The sequence below is a fragment of the Ambystoma mexicanum genome, chromosome 2p (genome assembly GCF_040938575.1).
Source record: "Ambystoma mexicanum isolate Mex_15411 chromosome 2p, UKY_AmexF1_1, whole genome shotgun sequence".
In the NCBI taxonomy this organism is placed as follows: domain Eukaryota; kingdom Metazoa; phylum Chordata; class Amphibia; order Caudata; family Ambystomatidae; genus Ambystoma; species Ambystoma mexicanum.
The window spans coordinates 1,221,392,307-1,221,408,522 of record NC_090923.1 but is presented as its reverse complement, the minus strand read 5'-3'; the positions used below and the strand labels follow the sequence as shown (position 1 = coordinate 1,221,408,522).

General features: G+C 46.1%; 1 protein-coding gene across 2 annotated transcripts in view; it reads left to right on the top strand.

Moving 5' to 3' along the window:
* GRIPAP1 (GRIP1 associated protein 1) overlaps positions 1–16,216 on the top strand; it is a 1,613,923-nt gene that overhangs the window by 128,070 nt on the left and 1,469,637 nt on the right. For both annotated transcript variants that reach the window (XM_069645489.1, XM_069645490.1), the window contains exon 3: positions 12,347–12,408. In XM_069645489.1, coding sequence (XP_069501590.1) covers positions 12,347–12,408 — 62 coding nt within the window. The remainder of the gene's footprint in view (positions 1–12,346; positions 12,409–16,216) is intronic.

Below are 16,216 nucleotides of genomic sequence, written 5' to 3'. Positions count from 1 at the left end.
GTGTTCCGGTCAGTTGTTACCCTATAGAGTAATCCCTTGTGTAGCTTAAACCAAGGGTAGGCTGAGCCTCTGTCTGGATATGTATAGACCTGTTCTCCTGCCCCTTTTAGGGTGGGGATCAGTGAACAGTTCTCAATGTCACTGGACCTTGTAAGATCGTTGTATTGCCCTCCCCTTTTCCCCTCCCCTCCCTTGCCTTGTTGCGCTCTGAAACACTTGTGTATGAGCGCGATATAAATAAAATATCAATAACAGTTCTCTTCGAAAGGTAGATTTCTTATCCTCTGGTAACCAGTCTATGATACCACTAAATTTGTTCTCTTCTGCCCAGTCTTGTTTTGCTTTCCTCACCTCGCTTCTGCTTTTTCTTTGTGGTCTTGGCACGGAGGCTGATAATTCTTCTTGGGAGGAAGGTGCGGTTTGGAGCCACTACGGATCCTTCACACACTCTTGAAAAGAGGGCAGGTCTGTCCCTATTAAGACAGGTGCGGGAAGGTGAGGCATGATGGCAACCTTCATTTTAGTGCTGAGCCCCTTAACTCCTACTGTTACATGTTTTGAGGGATATGCCCTAGTGTCCCCATGTACACACTTGACAGGTATGAGATCTTTCACCACCTTCCCTGGCCCACTTACTTCTGGTCTGATGGCCGTTTGCTCACTTCCGGTGTCCAATAATCCTTGTCTGGTGGATCCTTCAACTTGGACCTCCACGCGGTATGGTTCCTTGCTTCTTCTGTATTCTCTTCCTTGTACTTCTACCTCCATCGGTTCAGGTTTAGGCTTTCGGGGACAGAATCTTGCAATATGTCCCCATTCGCCGCAGTCCAAGCATTGTGGCTGTCTGCCGACATTAGGCCATGGGACTCCTCTTGGTTCAGCATGCATTGGTTTTTGTTCGGCTGGAGCAAGGCCTTGTAGTATTGTTGGTTTCAGTGATTTTACACCACTGGTTCTGGTAGTTCCCACCTTCTGAAAAGCTGAAGCTACATCGATGGCCTCCACCAGTGAAGATTGATGATGTTGGTGTACCCATCGTTGCATAGGAGCCGGAAGTGTCTCTATAATTTGTTCCAGCTTTATTTTGTCCATCACCTCCGGTATGTTGCTGTTGGATGGTTTTAGCCACTATCCGTCAGATCATGGAATGCGGTAGTAGAGTTGTTGAGGGGTTTCTCCTGCTGGTAACTTGGTGTCTCTGAGCCTGATCCTATAGGCTTCATGGTCCATTCCCATTCGCTCAAGAATGGTTCTTTTAATGTCTGCATAGGAGTTCCCCAGCTGGATAAGCTGCCTGATGAGCTCCCTGCATGCACCCAGTTAACAATGGTGCAATGAAATGACCCCACTTCTCAACAGGCCACTGGGCATTGCGTGCCACACGTTCAACGTTGGTGAACAAATAACTCTGGTCTTCACCAGGCTGGAATTTCTGCAAAACCGCGGTCTGTGCCATTGTTTGCCCCCGGGTGGTTACCATGGCCTCAGTAACCTGCTTCAGTGCGTCTTGGCTGGCCGCTTGCATCTGCATAGCTTGCTGCAGGGTCTGCCGATCCGTTTGTGCCTGATGTGTTTGGACAAGGATCAATTGCTGTAGCTATTATCCTTCAGCCGAGGCCTTGATAATGGCTTCCATGGCATGCTGCCTTATCCCACCGCTGCCACCAAATTTGTAATGAGGATGCTGGAGGTCAGCAGTTGCCTTAACAAAAATTGCCTTTATTGGTCAAAATAAGGAACTCGTCACCATAAGGGAGTCCCGTTCTGGAACTCAGTGATGTAATTCAGTCTTTTGAAAAATGAAAAATTCTTCCTTCTGGTTCTCCTTAAGTAGGGGTGGACTTGGAAGATCTGGTGCCTAATCCTCATAGGCCCAAATGGTCTCCGTAGCTGCTCTCTCCACGTCTGCTTGGTTGTTCTGAAAAAGAACGATGGAACATCATCACACAGTCTGTCGTTCGTTTCCAGCTTATATGGGGTTTGGGGCACTCCTGACCAATCAACATGCACGTCACCCAATAGTCTGATTAGCCCCACAAGCACCGCCCCTTCCTCTCCGGGAGAAGATTGCCATGATGTCTCTATAACCTGCGTTGGGGTAACACGTGGAAGCTTGAACGCTAGGGAGCACGTCGGTTCCAATCCATCCACGCCGCGTACAACGGCGGCGAGAAGTAAATTGTCAACGAAATGTTCATGAAAAGGTGGTGCTACAACAGGCAGCCCGTCGTCGGGCTCCATGGTAGGGGTCTCATGCAGCCCGTCGCCGGGCTCCATGGTAGGGGTCTCATGTCGTCTGTGTTCCGACCACCCTGCACGCCATCTGGATGAGTACACGAACTGAATATACCAGTCATTTAATGCTCCCCTTGCCCACCAGTCTACCGCATGCAGGGCTATCCTTCAACCGATCCAGTGTCACCTCTGTCATTCCACCTGGTTTTCCACCAATGGGCAGTTCTGTTCTCAGCTGTTCCCTATTTATGGTTCCAGTCTATGATGGTAGCGAGCTGCGGGAGCCATTCGGCAACCCGGCAGCCCTTAACTTTTGTTCAGGCTTCAGCATGTCCTGATCCACGGAAATCTGCCCGTCCGCCGTAGGAGGCATTCCATGAGGCATTCTGTTGAGATCGACCTGCGCCCCTGCCCGCTTACATAACATAGTGAGAATGTTTTTGCCATTTACTGTCTTTACTGTTCTATTTTGCGGTAGTATATAAGCTTGCTCTCTCTACTGTGTTTTGTATATTATATTACTATATATTTTAGTCTCAGGATGTTGGAAAAAAATGACAGTGGTCCAAGTTGTTTAGTGAAAACATTAATACAATCGAAAAAAAACACCTGCATCAGTAGGCTTTCTGTTTCCCTAGAGGGATGCCTTTTGCCTCAACTGCTTTATCTTCCTCATTGCCCTAGGATGGGTGATGAAGTTCATGATCTCTTCCTGGGGCCACATGATTCTTGTGACTCCTTATTGATGACATTTTTGATATTTCGTTTTCTTGGTCCTTGCATTGAATCATCGCTTTGCAATTTGTGAGAACATACTTTATCAGCATCAGGGACTGGTCAGCCACCCATGCGTGCCCTGTATCTCTACTCCTAAGCACCTGGTTCCTGAATGACTAGTTTACATCCACATGGGGCTTGCCATGGCTATTCTACAAACCTCTAGAAAGTGCTCCACAAGTTAACCACTACAAGAGCAAGTTTGTTTGTTTGTTTATTTTATTTCTATAGCGCTCCGGACCCGGGAGTATAAGGGCGCTTAATACAAGTGTTTCTGTTTCTGACATGGAGCGCCTGACAAAATGATCCATCCCTTGAAGTCCTACTTAGATGGTAATACGTGTTTCCTACCTAGTCAAGTCTGCCATCCAGTTGGGATTTTGCAAATGTTACTTTGCGGGCATTGACTTTTGAGTTGAAGTCCAGAAAGCACAATTTTATGGTTTGTACCTTAGTTTTCCCCTTTTCGGGTGCTCTATCCTTTTTGGGACATTAATTTTGTTATTTTTATTTTGACTTGAAATCAGTTGCTTCCACTGATATTAAACTGGTGGCCTAAAAGATGGTTTTTACTTCATCTAGGACGATTAGTGACTTTTATGTTATGTTATCTAATTTATAAAGCGCACGTACGTCGAATTTTTGGTGCTGCAAGAAATGCAACAGGATTAGGGAGCGAACATTAAAAGCACTTGGAACAGGTATGTCTTTGACGCGTGTCAGAAGGCAAAGTGGTCTCTCATAGCACGAAGGGCAAATGGAATAGAATTCAATAATTTGGCTGCTGCCACAGAAAAGGATGGACCGCCCACCCGCTCTAATGGGTAATGAAGCACCAGTAGAAGGCATACGTGCTGGGAGCGCAGGTAGGTGCAGAATTCTTCCTGCAAATACACCGCCCCTTGATCATATAAGGCCCGGTGGACGATGGAGAGGGACTTAAATTGCACTTCTTGTTGTACCGGTAGCTAGTGGAGTGAGTGGAGAACCGGTAAGATGTGAGAACCATTTTGACTGCCTATACAAATCCGGGCAGCTAAGTTCTGGAGCAGCTATAAACGACAATATAAATAAAGAGGCTCGCCGAGAAATGGAGAATAAAGATTTTCCATAATAACTTACTAGAAAGTCTTAATTCTATTAAAGACTCGGAGGCAAGCATTATGCTTCTCTTTCTTTTATTCGACAATAAAGAAAAGAGCTCAGCAGCAAGATATTTGTGGCCCAAAAGTAAATGTGCCATGAGTAATGTGCAGAAAACAGGTGCACCAAATATATACAATGAACATAGCAATATAACAGTAATAGAACAGTAATATCTTAACATAAAAGGTAAGAGACTCTGGAGAAAACTACATTTCCCAGGGAGCTTGGCTCCAGTTCATTTAGAGGCCATCAACACGTGAAGTAGTCCACCAATAGTAGTTCAGATCCCTTGCATAAACAGTCCTAAACGTGATGACACTTCCTCTTTCTGGGCTGCGAACTTGGCTCTCCATAGTAGAAGATAACTGCAGCTAACTTGAAGAAGAAGAAGAACTTGTCAGGCTGTGATCAGGCGGACTTGTCTGCAGGCGCTGTCAAGAAAAAGGAAAATTTTAGTCTCTTGTATATGACAACCCTAGATCCCTTATCAGGGTGGGAGAAAATCTTGTAGTTATTCTGATAGGGTACATGTACATTTCAGAACATTAATCTTTTCATTACATTGTTAATTAACATCAGGTAACATGTTGTTATTCTCTCGTGGGATAATGCTCGCCTCCGAGTCTTTAATAGAATTAAGACTTTCTAGTAAGTTATTATGGAAAATCTTTATTCTATGTCAAGACCGGAGGCTCCCATTATGCTTGTTTAAAGCTTACTTACCACAGTAGATGCCGGCTGATCTACTGGCTTTAGATAGAATTGTTTGAAAACTGATTCACTAGCCCAGTCTGCCATCCTCATGATATCTTCTAGGCAAATTCCTGCCTGAAAAGCTTTGGAGGCCATGGCTCCTCTAACTGAGTGGGCTCCGAAATGCTTGGTGTCTATCCCTGCTTGAGCTAGCGTCCACCGGACCCAATGTGCTAAGGTCGGTGCGGATACTGCTTTGTGCGGTTTACGCAGAGCGATCAGTAGCTGCCCGTTAGGGGAGGTTCTGAGTGAAGCCGTCTTTTCTTCGTAGACTTTCAGGCATTTAACCAATCAGAGCTTCGGTTGATCTCTAAAGGCGTGATAGGAAATCACCCTGGAATTGCATTTTGTTCTTCTATGAATATGGAATACAATGCCATCAGGAGAAAAAGTTCTGCCTGCTAGATCTAGAGCTCTGATGTCTGAGACTCTCCTGCAGGAGACCAAGCAGAGTAGAGTAGAGTAGAGTAGTGAGTTTGCCAGATAGGGCTGTACATGATAGTTCTTCATTACTAGGCCATGCCAGAAAAAGGTTCAGAACTTTATTAACGTCCCAAAGCTTGTCATAGCGAGCTGGAGGTGGGATGGTAAGCCTTACACCCTTGAGCAACCTGCAGATGAGGTGGTGTTCTCCTGCTGGTACTCCTTAGATAAGGTCATGACCTGTGGAAATTGCTTAACGGTAGGCGTTCACAGACCTGTAGGCGAGCCCTTTTTCCGCTAGGGATGCTAGAAAATTCAAAATCTCTTCTACAGGTGCTGAAATTGGATGTAATCCTTTCTCACGACACCAGGAGCTCCAGATGCTCCAAGAGTTGGAATATCTCTTCCGGGTACTAGGAGCCCAGCTCTCTTCAATAAGGTTGATCGCTTTGTGAGACATGCCTGGGACTCTCCATCTTGACCTGAAATCCTCCAGGCTGCTAAGGTCAGAGATCTGTTGAGGAGGAGAGGATGGCGCTGACCTGATGGATCTAATAGGAGATCCGGAAACTGGGGTAGTAGGATTGGAGAATCCGTAGAAAGTTCCAGAAGAACTGAATACCAATTCTGAGATGTCCAGACCGGCGCTATAAGGATCAGATTTGCGTGCTCCAGACGGGCCTTCGCCAGGGTCCTCGCTATCATAGTGAAAGGCGGAAAGGCATACAGTATTCCCTGGGACCATGGCTGTAGGAATGCATCTGTTGCAGCTGCTGCTGAGTCCGGCCTCCAGTTGTAGAAAGTTGGTAGTTGGGAGTTGAGTCTGGAAGCAAAGAGGTCTATGGACATCGGACCCCAGATCTCCTGAAGGCGGTGGAAACCTCTCTGATTCTCCAATCGCTGTAATCTGTCAAGTGGCGAGAGTACCAGTCCGCTACTGCATTTGGGAGGCCGGGAAGGTACTCCGCTGTCACTGAAATCTGTTGATCCAGACAGAAATGCCAGAAATCCTTGGCTAATTCTGCTAGGGGTCTTGACTTGGTGCCGGCCAGATGGTTGATGTATCTTACCGCTGAGATGTTGTCCATCTTTAGTAAAATACAGCAACTCGCTTTGTCTTTGGCAAAAGAGTGCACTGCAAAGGAACCTGCAAGAAGCTCTAGACAATTGATATGAAGGTCCAGCTCCTTTGGGGTCCAAGTCCCTCCCGTGGCTATGGGACCACATCTCGCTCCCCAACCGGAGCGACTGGCATCCGACTCGATAATATTATCTGGAGCGGAGCCGAAGATGGCTCTGCCGTTCCAGGCTTCCATGTGAGAGAGCCACCAGTTGAGCTTTGTCCTCGCTTGAGGCGACAGTGTCAGGAGTTGAGAATAAGAAAGGTTTCTCCTTAAGTGTTGGCCTTTTAGTCTTTGCAGCTCTCGATAGTGAAGAGGGCCGGGAAATATTGCTTGAATGGAAGATGAAAGTAGCCCTATCACTCTTGCTAGTTCTCAAAGGGAGAACATGTTCCTCTGTAAGAGTCTGCATATTTCTCTTTTGGTAGAGTGAATCTTGGCTGATGGGAGTCAAAGCTGCGAATTCTGAGTATCTACTATGAATCCTAGGAATTCCATATTTTTGGCTGGAAGTAGAACTGACTTTTCCCAGTTTATAAGAAAACCTAGGCTGTGCAGCAAGTTTATTGCCAGTTCGGTTTGTTTCTGAACTAACTCCTGTGATTGGGCCATGAAAATAATGTTATCTAGATCAATTATGAGACGGACACCTTGCTCTCTTAATCGAGCTACTACAGGTCTTAAGAGTTTGGTGAATACCCAAGGTGCCGAAGAGAGTCCGAATGGGAGACTTGTGAATTCCCAATCTCGGTTTCTCCAGGAGAATTTGAGGTGACTCATGTGTCTTTGATGAATCGGTACTGCAAGGTAAGCGTCTTTTAAGTCTAGGCGCATAAGCCAGTCGTTCGGTCTGAGAAGATCTCTGAGCATGTGTACACCTTCCATTTTGAAATGGCGGTAAAGGATGAACTCGTTGAGCGCTCTGAGGTTTATGACTGGGCACATTTTGCTTCCTGTGTACCAGAAAAACGGGACTGAAGAAGCCTCCCTGACTTGAGCAGGAGCGAATCGCTTGCTTCTGATGGAGACTGAGTATTTCGCTGTCTAAGGGGGTTTGGTCTGAGAGAGACATTACTATGGGAGTGGGACGATATGTCTGAACGGGCTCTTGTAAAAAACTCTAGGGGTAGACCCTGAGCTGTGTCCCTGACCCAGGCATCTCCCGATAAGGTATCCCAAGCATTTGCGAACATCCTTAACCTCCCCCCTATAGGAGCTAGTGGCGCTGGCGCAGTAATCAGTACACTGACCTGTGGGTCGTTGCTGGGCTGGGTATCTCGCCGCTCTCCTACAGGGACGCCCTCTTCCACGACCTCTCGAGGGGAAGAAAGTGTCGGGGCGTTCTTGCCAGGAATTATGCTGACCTCGAGAATGTTGAGGTCTCTTGTCGAAGAAGTAACGGCCGGAAGTGCGACCTCTTCCTCGTCCGGCCCTGGAGAAAACCTTGGTTGCAAATATTCTTTTTATGGAAGCCTGTGCTTTGTCCAACGCCGTGAATGTCCCGACGAATTTTGCCATCTCCTTCATGAAAGGGTCTTCGAAAAGCTGGGCTTGCGCCGTTGGGCCGGATTCTGTGTCTGCTAGTTCGGTTAATTTGGCATCTATCTTGTATAGGATGCCTTTCCGCCGCTCTGTTGAGATGGCGCAACTGGCGTTGCCCAAGAGGCAAATGACCCTCTGGACCCAACCGGACAGTATCACTGGGTCGATGGGGTCCGATGAGGTGATGGCTGCATTCGCCAGATAGGAGATTTTTGCTAGTGGACCTGCTATGGCCAGTACTTTGTCCTGGCAGGCCTTCCAGGCGCGATCAATACCCTTCCTTGGGTCTTTAACGTTTTTACCCAAAAAGGTAATCATTTTAGAATCGAGCTCTGGAGTCAGAGCTACTTTATCCGCAATGTCTGGTCGTGGACATTCAGCACGTAGTCTGGCCCGAACTTCTATATAAAGCGGCTTGTGCAGCCTAAGGTGAATGTAGCTCGATGTCTTGGAAAATGGTTCCCAGTCGGTGGATCTGGGGTGTATTAAGTTTTCTGGGGTAAATGTACCTTCAGTAGAAGGTTTGGTCCCAGTTGTGTCATTAGGGATGGGGTCTGCCGCAATCCCTGACGCAGAGGGTCTTGCATCCTCTAAATGAAATTCCTAGTCTGAAGAGGAGTGAGAAAGATCAGCGTCGTAGACGTTTTTGTTATGATCTTCTTCTTCCAAGCCCTGTCCATGTCTCTCCGGGCTTGAGGGTCTTGTTCCCCTGGTTTCCTCCTCGGGGTAAGAGGGTAACTGGGAAGGGGTTACCTTCCTATTCATGAAGGCTTGTTTCAGCCTTGAGAAGGCGTCCGTTACGGCAGCTGTGGCATTAGATGGCTGGCTCGGGGGTGTCGTAGAGCTTTTACTCTTGAGAGCCGTTGTACTTCACCCTCCGGTAAGGTGCTTCCTTTTCTGTGTTCTCTTCCTCCCAGGAGGGGAGGTCCCTCTGAAATGCTCCTCCATAGTGTCTAGACGATTTTGTATAGGAATGAGCATATCCGTTACAGCTTTCTTAACACTGGTCTCTACAGAGGATCCCAGAACCTTCTGTAAACTATTAGCCATTGCCACTTCATCTATGTAACAGTGATCTCCCTCAGCCTCAGACCAAGCCTGGTCTGTTTGAGGCGAGTACTGTTCTGCCATTATAAAATAAATGCACCTTACTCACTTTTTTATTTATTTATTTTTTTCCTTTTCTGGGCTTCCGAACGCCTTCTCTCACTGCCCAGTGATGTTATTTCAGTTCAGCTTTATGTTGAATAGAAAATTTCTTTGATATATGCACAGTGAAAAAAACAGCGAGAAGAAACGGTCGTTCTTGTCTGAGGAAAGATTCTGGCGCTCGAGCTGCAAAAAACCTTTATATTATAACGGGCATGCGCGCTCAAGCACCGGAATGTAGAGGAAAGGACCTAGAGAGCAGGAGCTCCCTTGGCGGCCTGCATGCGGTGCAGCGTGGTCCGACTAGGCCGTGCCGGATCCCCAGTAGCGTAACGAAGTTGCGGGAAGCCGGCGCGAGCTGTCTGAATAAATAACTGATGATCCGCAGTGACCGTGAAGCAGTCTCCGAGGTCAGAGTACTGACGTCGGAGTCCAACATAAAGTACAAATTATTATTATTATTATTATTTTTTTAAAATAAATATTGAAAGTAAAATTCATATAAATCTATAACTATGCAGTAAACATATATTATGACGTTTTGCAACGTTATCTTTTAAATTATAAAATCATGACGTAAGCAGTGCTAAACATGAAGTACTTATCTCTTGCTGTGAGCAACAAAGAAAGAAGGAGAGTCATCACGTTTAGGACTGTTTATGCAAGGGATCTGAACTTCTATTGGTGGACTAGGTCACGTGTTGATGGCCTCTAAATGAACTGGAGCCAAGCTCCCTGGGAAATGTAGTTTTCTCCAGAGTCTCTTACCTTTTATGTTAAGATATTACTGTTATATTACTGTTATATTGCTATGTTCATTATATATATTTGGTGCACCTGTTTTCTGCACATTACTCATGGGACATTTACTTTTGGTGCACAAATATCTTGCTGCTGAGCTCTTTTCTTTATTGTCGAATAAAAGAAAGAGAAGCATAATGGGAGCCTCCGGTCTTGACATAGAATTACAATAAACCAGCCGACTGAAGACGAGAGAAGCTGTCACCAGTGGACGGAGAAGAACAGGAAGAAATTGTAACACTTTGCAAAGAACTCTGAGTTGAAAAAACCCAGCCTTGCAGATTGCACAGACCTGTGCGCAGGTGGACAAAGATGAAGAGAATTTAAAGCCTGGATTCTTCACCTCAGACACAGGCAGTGATCAAGTTCAGGGAAATAAAAAGGCAAAGACCAAGCTGAAGTAAAAGAGGACAGAGTAGGATGCAAAACGTGAGAGGGGCTAACTAAGAGTACATGTGTCAGGCAACCCCTAAGCTGAGACGCTGTGTCCGGCTGAGCGGAGTCCAGCCGGACGATGATTTGTGTGTCATCAGCGTAGGAGTAACACCTGAAGCCGGGGGAGTGGATGAGCAAAGCAAGAGGCAGAATATAGATGTTAAGCAAAGCCGGGTACAGAGCAGAGCCATGGGGAACCCCACATAGAGGAGAGGTAGAAGCAGAGGAGAAAGAAGAAAGTGTTAATGCCTGGCTTCGGTTAGTCAGGAAGTGCGAAAACCAAGAGAGGACCTGTCCAGAGAGGCCGGCCAGGGCAAAGCATTTGAGCAGCACTGAATGATCTACTGAATCAAATGCCACTGATGGACCTAGAAGAATCAGGGCACCAAGCCCCAACCCCCAATCGGCCAATCGGGCCAAATCGTCAAAGACTGAAACAAGAAAACTCACCGTACCCTGACCAGGAGGAAAGCCAGACTGAAAAGGGTTAAGACATAAGGAATGAAATAGGGCGAAAGTTCGCAGGTACAGAGGGGTCAAGAGAAGGCTTTTTTCCGAAGAGGGATAATCAACGAATGCTGCAGCTCTACAGGAATTTTCCCTGAGGAGCAAGAGTTTTAGGCTGTTTCGTCCAGTGACCTCTCTACTGTTATAAGAATAGGCTTGAACCATGCATCTGCCATGTATCTGCTTTTTCATATTAGGCATATTTTCCCATACTACTTCTCACATTCCTTTTCTGATGCAAGAGCTTGAGATTTTTCTACGCAGAACAAAAGCTATCTGGTCCATATCCACCATATAACACAATTTGTGACATAGGGTAGATATTCACAAAGAAAACTGACTTCGATGGGCATTATCTGCTCCCTGTGTGGGGATTGCTTTCCACAATGCAATACTAAGGCTTAGAATTCTCCCCACTGAGGGAATCTATAGTCATGCGGTTATGGCCACTCTTTTTCTGTAACTTTCCATGGCTTTCCATGGTTGGCCTACAGATGATATCCAGAGGGGCGAGTTACTCCTCATGTGCCTAATAGGCACAACTCCTTTTGACTTTAGGTTGATATCAGACCTTGTTTGCTTAGGTTTTCATTAGGTAAATCTCTGGCTTATTGGCTCTTGAAATGGGCTGTCCCTATCAGAATATGGTAGACCTTTGTAACTGTTCTTCTCATGTCCGTGCTCTAAATTGTCTCACCACCTGCCCCATCTTCTGCCTGCTTTTTCCAATATGGATGGAGAGACCAGGAACAAGGTGCAGAAAGTCTGCATGTGCAAGGCAATGCATGCCAATCTCACATGAACACCAGAATCCCGTTCTCAATTATATTTTCAACAATCCCCGTATGTCTGGAGGAGATACGTCAAATGACTACCATTGCAGAACAACTATAGTGAGTAAAGCGTGCTAAAATAACCTTGACAGGCATTGCTTTGCACCATATGTGATCAAACACAACATAGTGATAATTATGGTTCAATAGGCAGGCAGACGGCTAGACAGAGTGAGCTATAAAGAAGGAACCTTTGAAGTGCTAGGTAAACAGCCACAGGGTGGCAAATTGGTGCTCCTATGGAATCAATATTCCCGATCCAGCACCTCAGGATTGGTATCATCATTCCCAAGGAGTAGCCTCCGTGGCACCACAGCACGCACTAGTAACTTGATCCGCCGACAAAAGGGGAGTTGTGAATAATCAATTTCAAGCCTCTTGGTTAATGAGGCATTCTGTTTTTAAAAGTTACTAAGAGGTTTTTCCATTGGGTACATAAATCAAGGAAATGTGTATTTCTGATTAGGTGATGTAATTGTGCCTTGGACCACCAGACTTGGAATCCAGGAATGGCCCCCAATTCTTTTGGGCTGCTCTCGATTCCAGCATGTAGTGCTCCTAAGGCCCTGCCTGAAAAGAATGAAGATTAGGCCACAAACTTATCACCACTCACTTTCGTTTCAGAGCTAAACACCCTCCGGCAGAGGCTGGCCTCCGTCGAGAAGGAATCCACCAAAGCCCAGAAGGTAAGAAGCATGCAGCAGTTCTAGTCCTCGGGCATGTTTCTCTTAATAGCCAAGACTAACCTTTTGTAATTGAATGTTTTTAGAGAGTTGTGATGGCCAGATTCAATGTACTTCACATCCATTCACCACACAACTACAATGTTCCACTGCTGCATTTTGGTCATTGAGTTACCTTTGGCTTCATCACAGATGAATAGACTAGTCTCCGAGATGCATAACAATACATACAGTACTATAATTAAATATAATTATGTTGGAAATAATCTGCAAATGTGCATCAAATGCATGATTTATTCAATACATTCTTATTTTTGATCGTAAATGTTTGTGTGTGTTTGGCTTGGCTGTTGAAAAATGCTATGTTAATACTTGCACCGCATAAAATACCTATTTGACTGTCCCGAAAGGAGAACTGAATGGTTTTTCTAATGAAAAGTTGGGAGCACTTAAAGCCAAGCGGCAGAGAATTTGAAAGATTTACTTACAGATCCTGACGCGTGTCTGTGCAGCATTCCAACTTGGTTGAGAGCCTGGCAAGTTAATAACTCTGTCCTTCCCCAGGCTGCATTTCATAGGCTGAAGTCTGTGAGCCTGTTCTAGGGCTTGACTAAGAGCTATCCCTATCCACGTTTTAGAAGCACCTGCGTGCTACATAATCACTTGTTCCCGCCCCCCACACCCTAGTCCTGTCTGCATCTGTTTTAATGATTTACCCGTGTGGGCTGTCCAGTGGGAGCAGATACGTAGGTTGAAGGCTGGATCTTCTCACTATTCTACATCACAACTGCAGGTTCTTTTAGCCCACTGTTCTCCAGATTCTCCTTGGCTGTTCTGACTGGCGCCTAGTTATTATTCCTTTTTTGTAAATGTTGGGGATATGTTGAAATACCAGATCTAGCATAAAGTAGGGTATTAAAGTGTCCCTTTTTAGTTTTACATTATTTCAAAGGAAATACTGAAAAGCTTGCTCATTGGGGCCATGCATCTGCTGTAGAGTTGCGTGTTGTGACAGAAGTCAGGTCCTGACTGTCCCATGGGTAGGCAGGGACTCGGCAGCTATGGAAAGCTGGCCTACATGGATATCATCCGAGCCAGAGGGAGTAACTGAAGAAGATTTGCCTAGAGCATGGGTCTGCAACCTGCAGCTCTCCAGATGTTTTGGATTACAACTCTCTTGATACCTCACCATTGGCTGTTATGGCTAGGGCAGCTGAGCGATGTAGTCCAAAACAACTGAAGAGCCAAAAGTTCCAGACCTTTGGCCTAGAATAATGATAGGGTCAGCAAGACCATATGACCCTCTATTTGAGGGGATCCGAGCAGCAGTAGTGGCTGGCGACCTGTGCAGAGAAGTCCTGTTTGGGAGCAGAGATACCTCGAGTGCTTGAGGAATTCATATGGCCATTTGCACTTCCAGCTTGCACACAATCATGAAGAACCAAGACACCACTGTGGAAGCCTACAAGACTCTGGCGGTTGACACAGAATCTTGCAGTGGTCAATTTGAGGGTAGAGAACGAAAATGGGGGCTCCAACCACAAAAACAATTCTTGGCATTACGCTTCTGTAAGAGTGCCTTAGTTATTTTCTTAACTCTATTTTAATACACTGCTTGAAATCAATAAGCCAAGTATCCTTGAAAAAAGGGAGGGAAAACAAACTTCAAGATAAATCCAGTATCTTGAAAAACTGCTTTTTTTGCATTAGCAGTTATTTTATTTAAATTTTAAGTTTTTTTTTTCTTTTTAAATACAGGTCTTAATCTGCAATTATAATCACACAGAGTGTCAATGCAGTGCAACACGTTATAAAAAAGATTCAAAGTGAGAGTATAACATCCAATTTCAATGTCATTGGTGTGTTAGTACTATTCGTGTGCTACAAGATCACATCAAGACATATAGAAAAAAGGCTAATTATGGAAACGTTTGTTATATACAAATAGATTACAGCAATCAAACAAAATCACCATTTATTAGGTAAAAACAAGTTAGGAAAGTGAAATGAAATCAACAGAGGCCCAAAGCCATTGTTCCAAAGTAACCATGTATATTGGTAAAAATAGGTTAGGAAAGTGAAATGAATTCGACAAAGGACCAAAACCATCAGTCAAATGTGAGGGGTCAGAAATGTGAGACCGACACAAAGGTATTGTTTTTTTAATGTTTGCCATTTTATTAAAATAAAAGGGGCGAGATTCATGCCTATTTTCCCCCTATTCTAACGAGAGTAGCCCTAACTAGCAAACTAAACTAAAGAAAGATTACCTAATGTCCAATCGTTTCTGACTCTGACACTAATACATACAACACAAATGTGCAAGGACTATTTGGCATTCTTAATCCTCATTGACTCCTGGTCCCTCTTCCTCATCCCAGTACCACAGGGAAATGGATCTTGAAGCCCATAATAGATCTATGCCTTTTATTCATTTTTATTTGTCTGTTGAACTGTATTTTAATTGAGCAAGGAGATGTTAAGTGCATAGTAGTTACATTGATTTCCTCTACCTTACAACATGCCATCAATGCTTCAGGGAGAATAGCGGAATCATGAGGTAAGGAGGTCACCAATTCCACTTGACATGGTTCTCCTCCCATGTGATACCGCCTACAGGGTCAGGATCAGGTAGCGGCTGCTTTCCCCTGGCCACATGAGGAGGCCATACCGGGTTCTCAGTGATATCTCACTAGATTCATCACATCGAACAGCGAAATGTTAAAAAGGCAGGATTAATGCCTGATGTTAAGATGGCTTTCAGGCCTTTAAGAACTCTGTAGAGAATACGGCTATATTGGATGAAGGGCTTCAGAGCAATGTGTGCCCTTTATGGCAAGCAAACAATCTACTCTTGAATACCTTATTGCATTGATCATTACTTCTGTTTCGCTCCCGTCTGTCTTGTGCACACTCCCTGTCTGGCTCTCCCATGCCTGCTCCCTGTCTGGCTCACCCGCACCCTCTCCCCGGCTGCCTCACGTGCGCCCGCTCCCCGGCTACCTCCTGTGCGCCCACTTCCTGTCTTTGTCGAGCATGCCCAGGCCCGCTCTCCTGTTTGTCTCACACACGCCCGCTCCCCCGACTGTCTCACGCACCCCGGTTCTCCCCGACTGTCGCCTCCCACTGATAGCTTATGCTGAAGGCGATCTGCTTTCACCCCTTTGGAAATGAGCCCTCTGCTCAATTGCTCGTTACCAATACCACCGACCTGTCTGAGTATGCTGCAGTCCCATGGAGGAGGTGAATAGCCTCAAAACAGCGAATTGTGAATTATGAAGGCATGCTCACTGAAGTTTCTCCACCTGGGGCTCTGGGTTGTGGGCTCAGCCCCTCTTCCTGCCTCCTGTGAAGCCTAGGACGCGACACCTTCACACTGCAGTTTCCTTCTCTGTCTCCAGACAACCTCTGCTGACCGCTCGCTCCACTCTTCTCGTGGCCAAGATGAAAGCTGAGGAGGAGCACATTAGCCGACACACAGCTGTGAGCCCTCGCTGCTGGGACGGGCCAGACAAGAGTTCATCCTGCTGGGGCCTTCACCTTAGACGGGTCCGGGCCACCTTCTCCTCCCCATGGTGCTCACGTCCTCCGCACACCAGTCAAGCCTCCCGGGTGCACCGATCGCCTCCTGTCTACAGCGGGAGAGCAGCGACGCTGGCTACCGCCTTAGTAGCCTCTTCGGGGATCCTTGCAGGCGCAATCCCTGATTAGATGCTCATGTGAGTTCTCTGATCATGCCAGGGGAGACGATTCGGCATCGGCGCCCTCGCTCAGGAGCGGCGATGGGACCCACTGCCTGGTGCCATCTTGG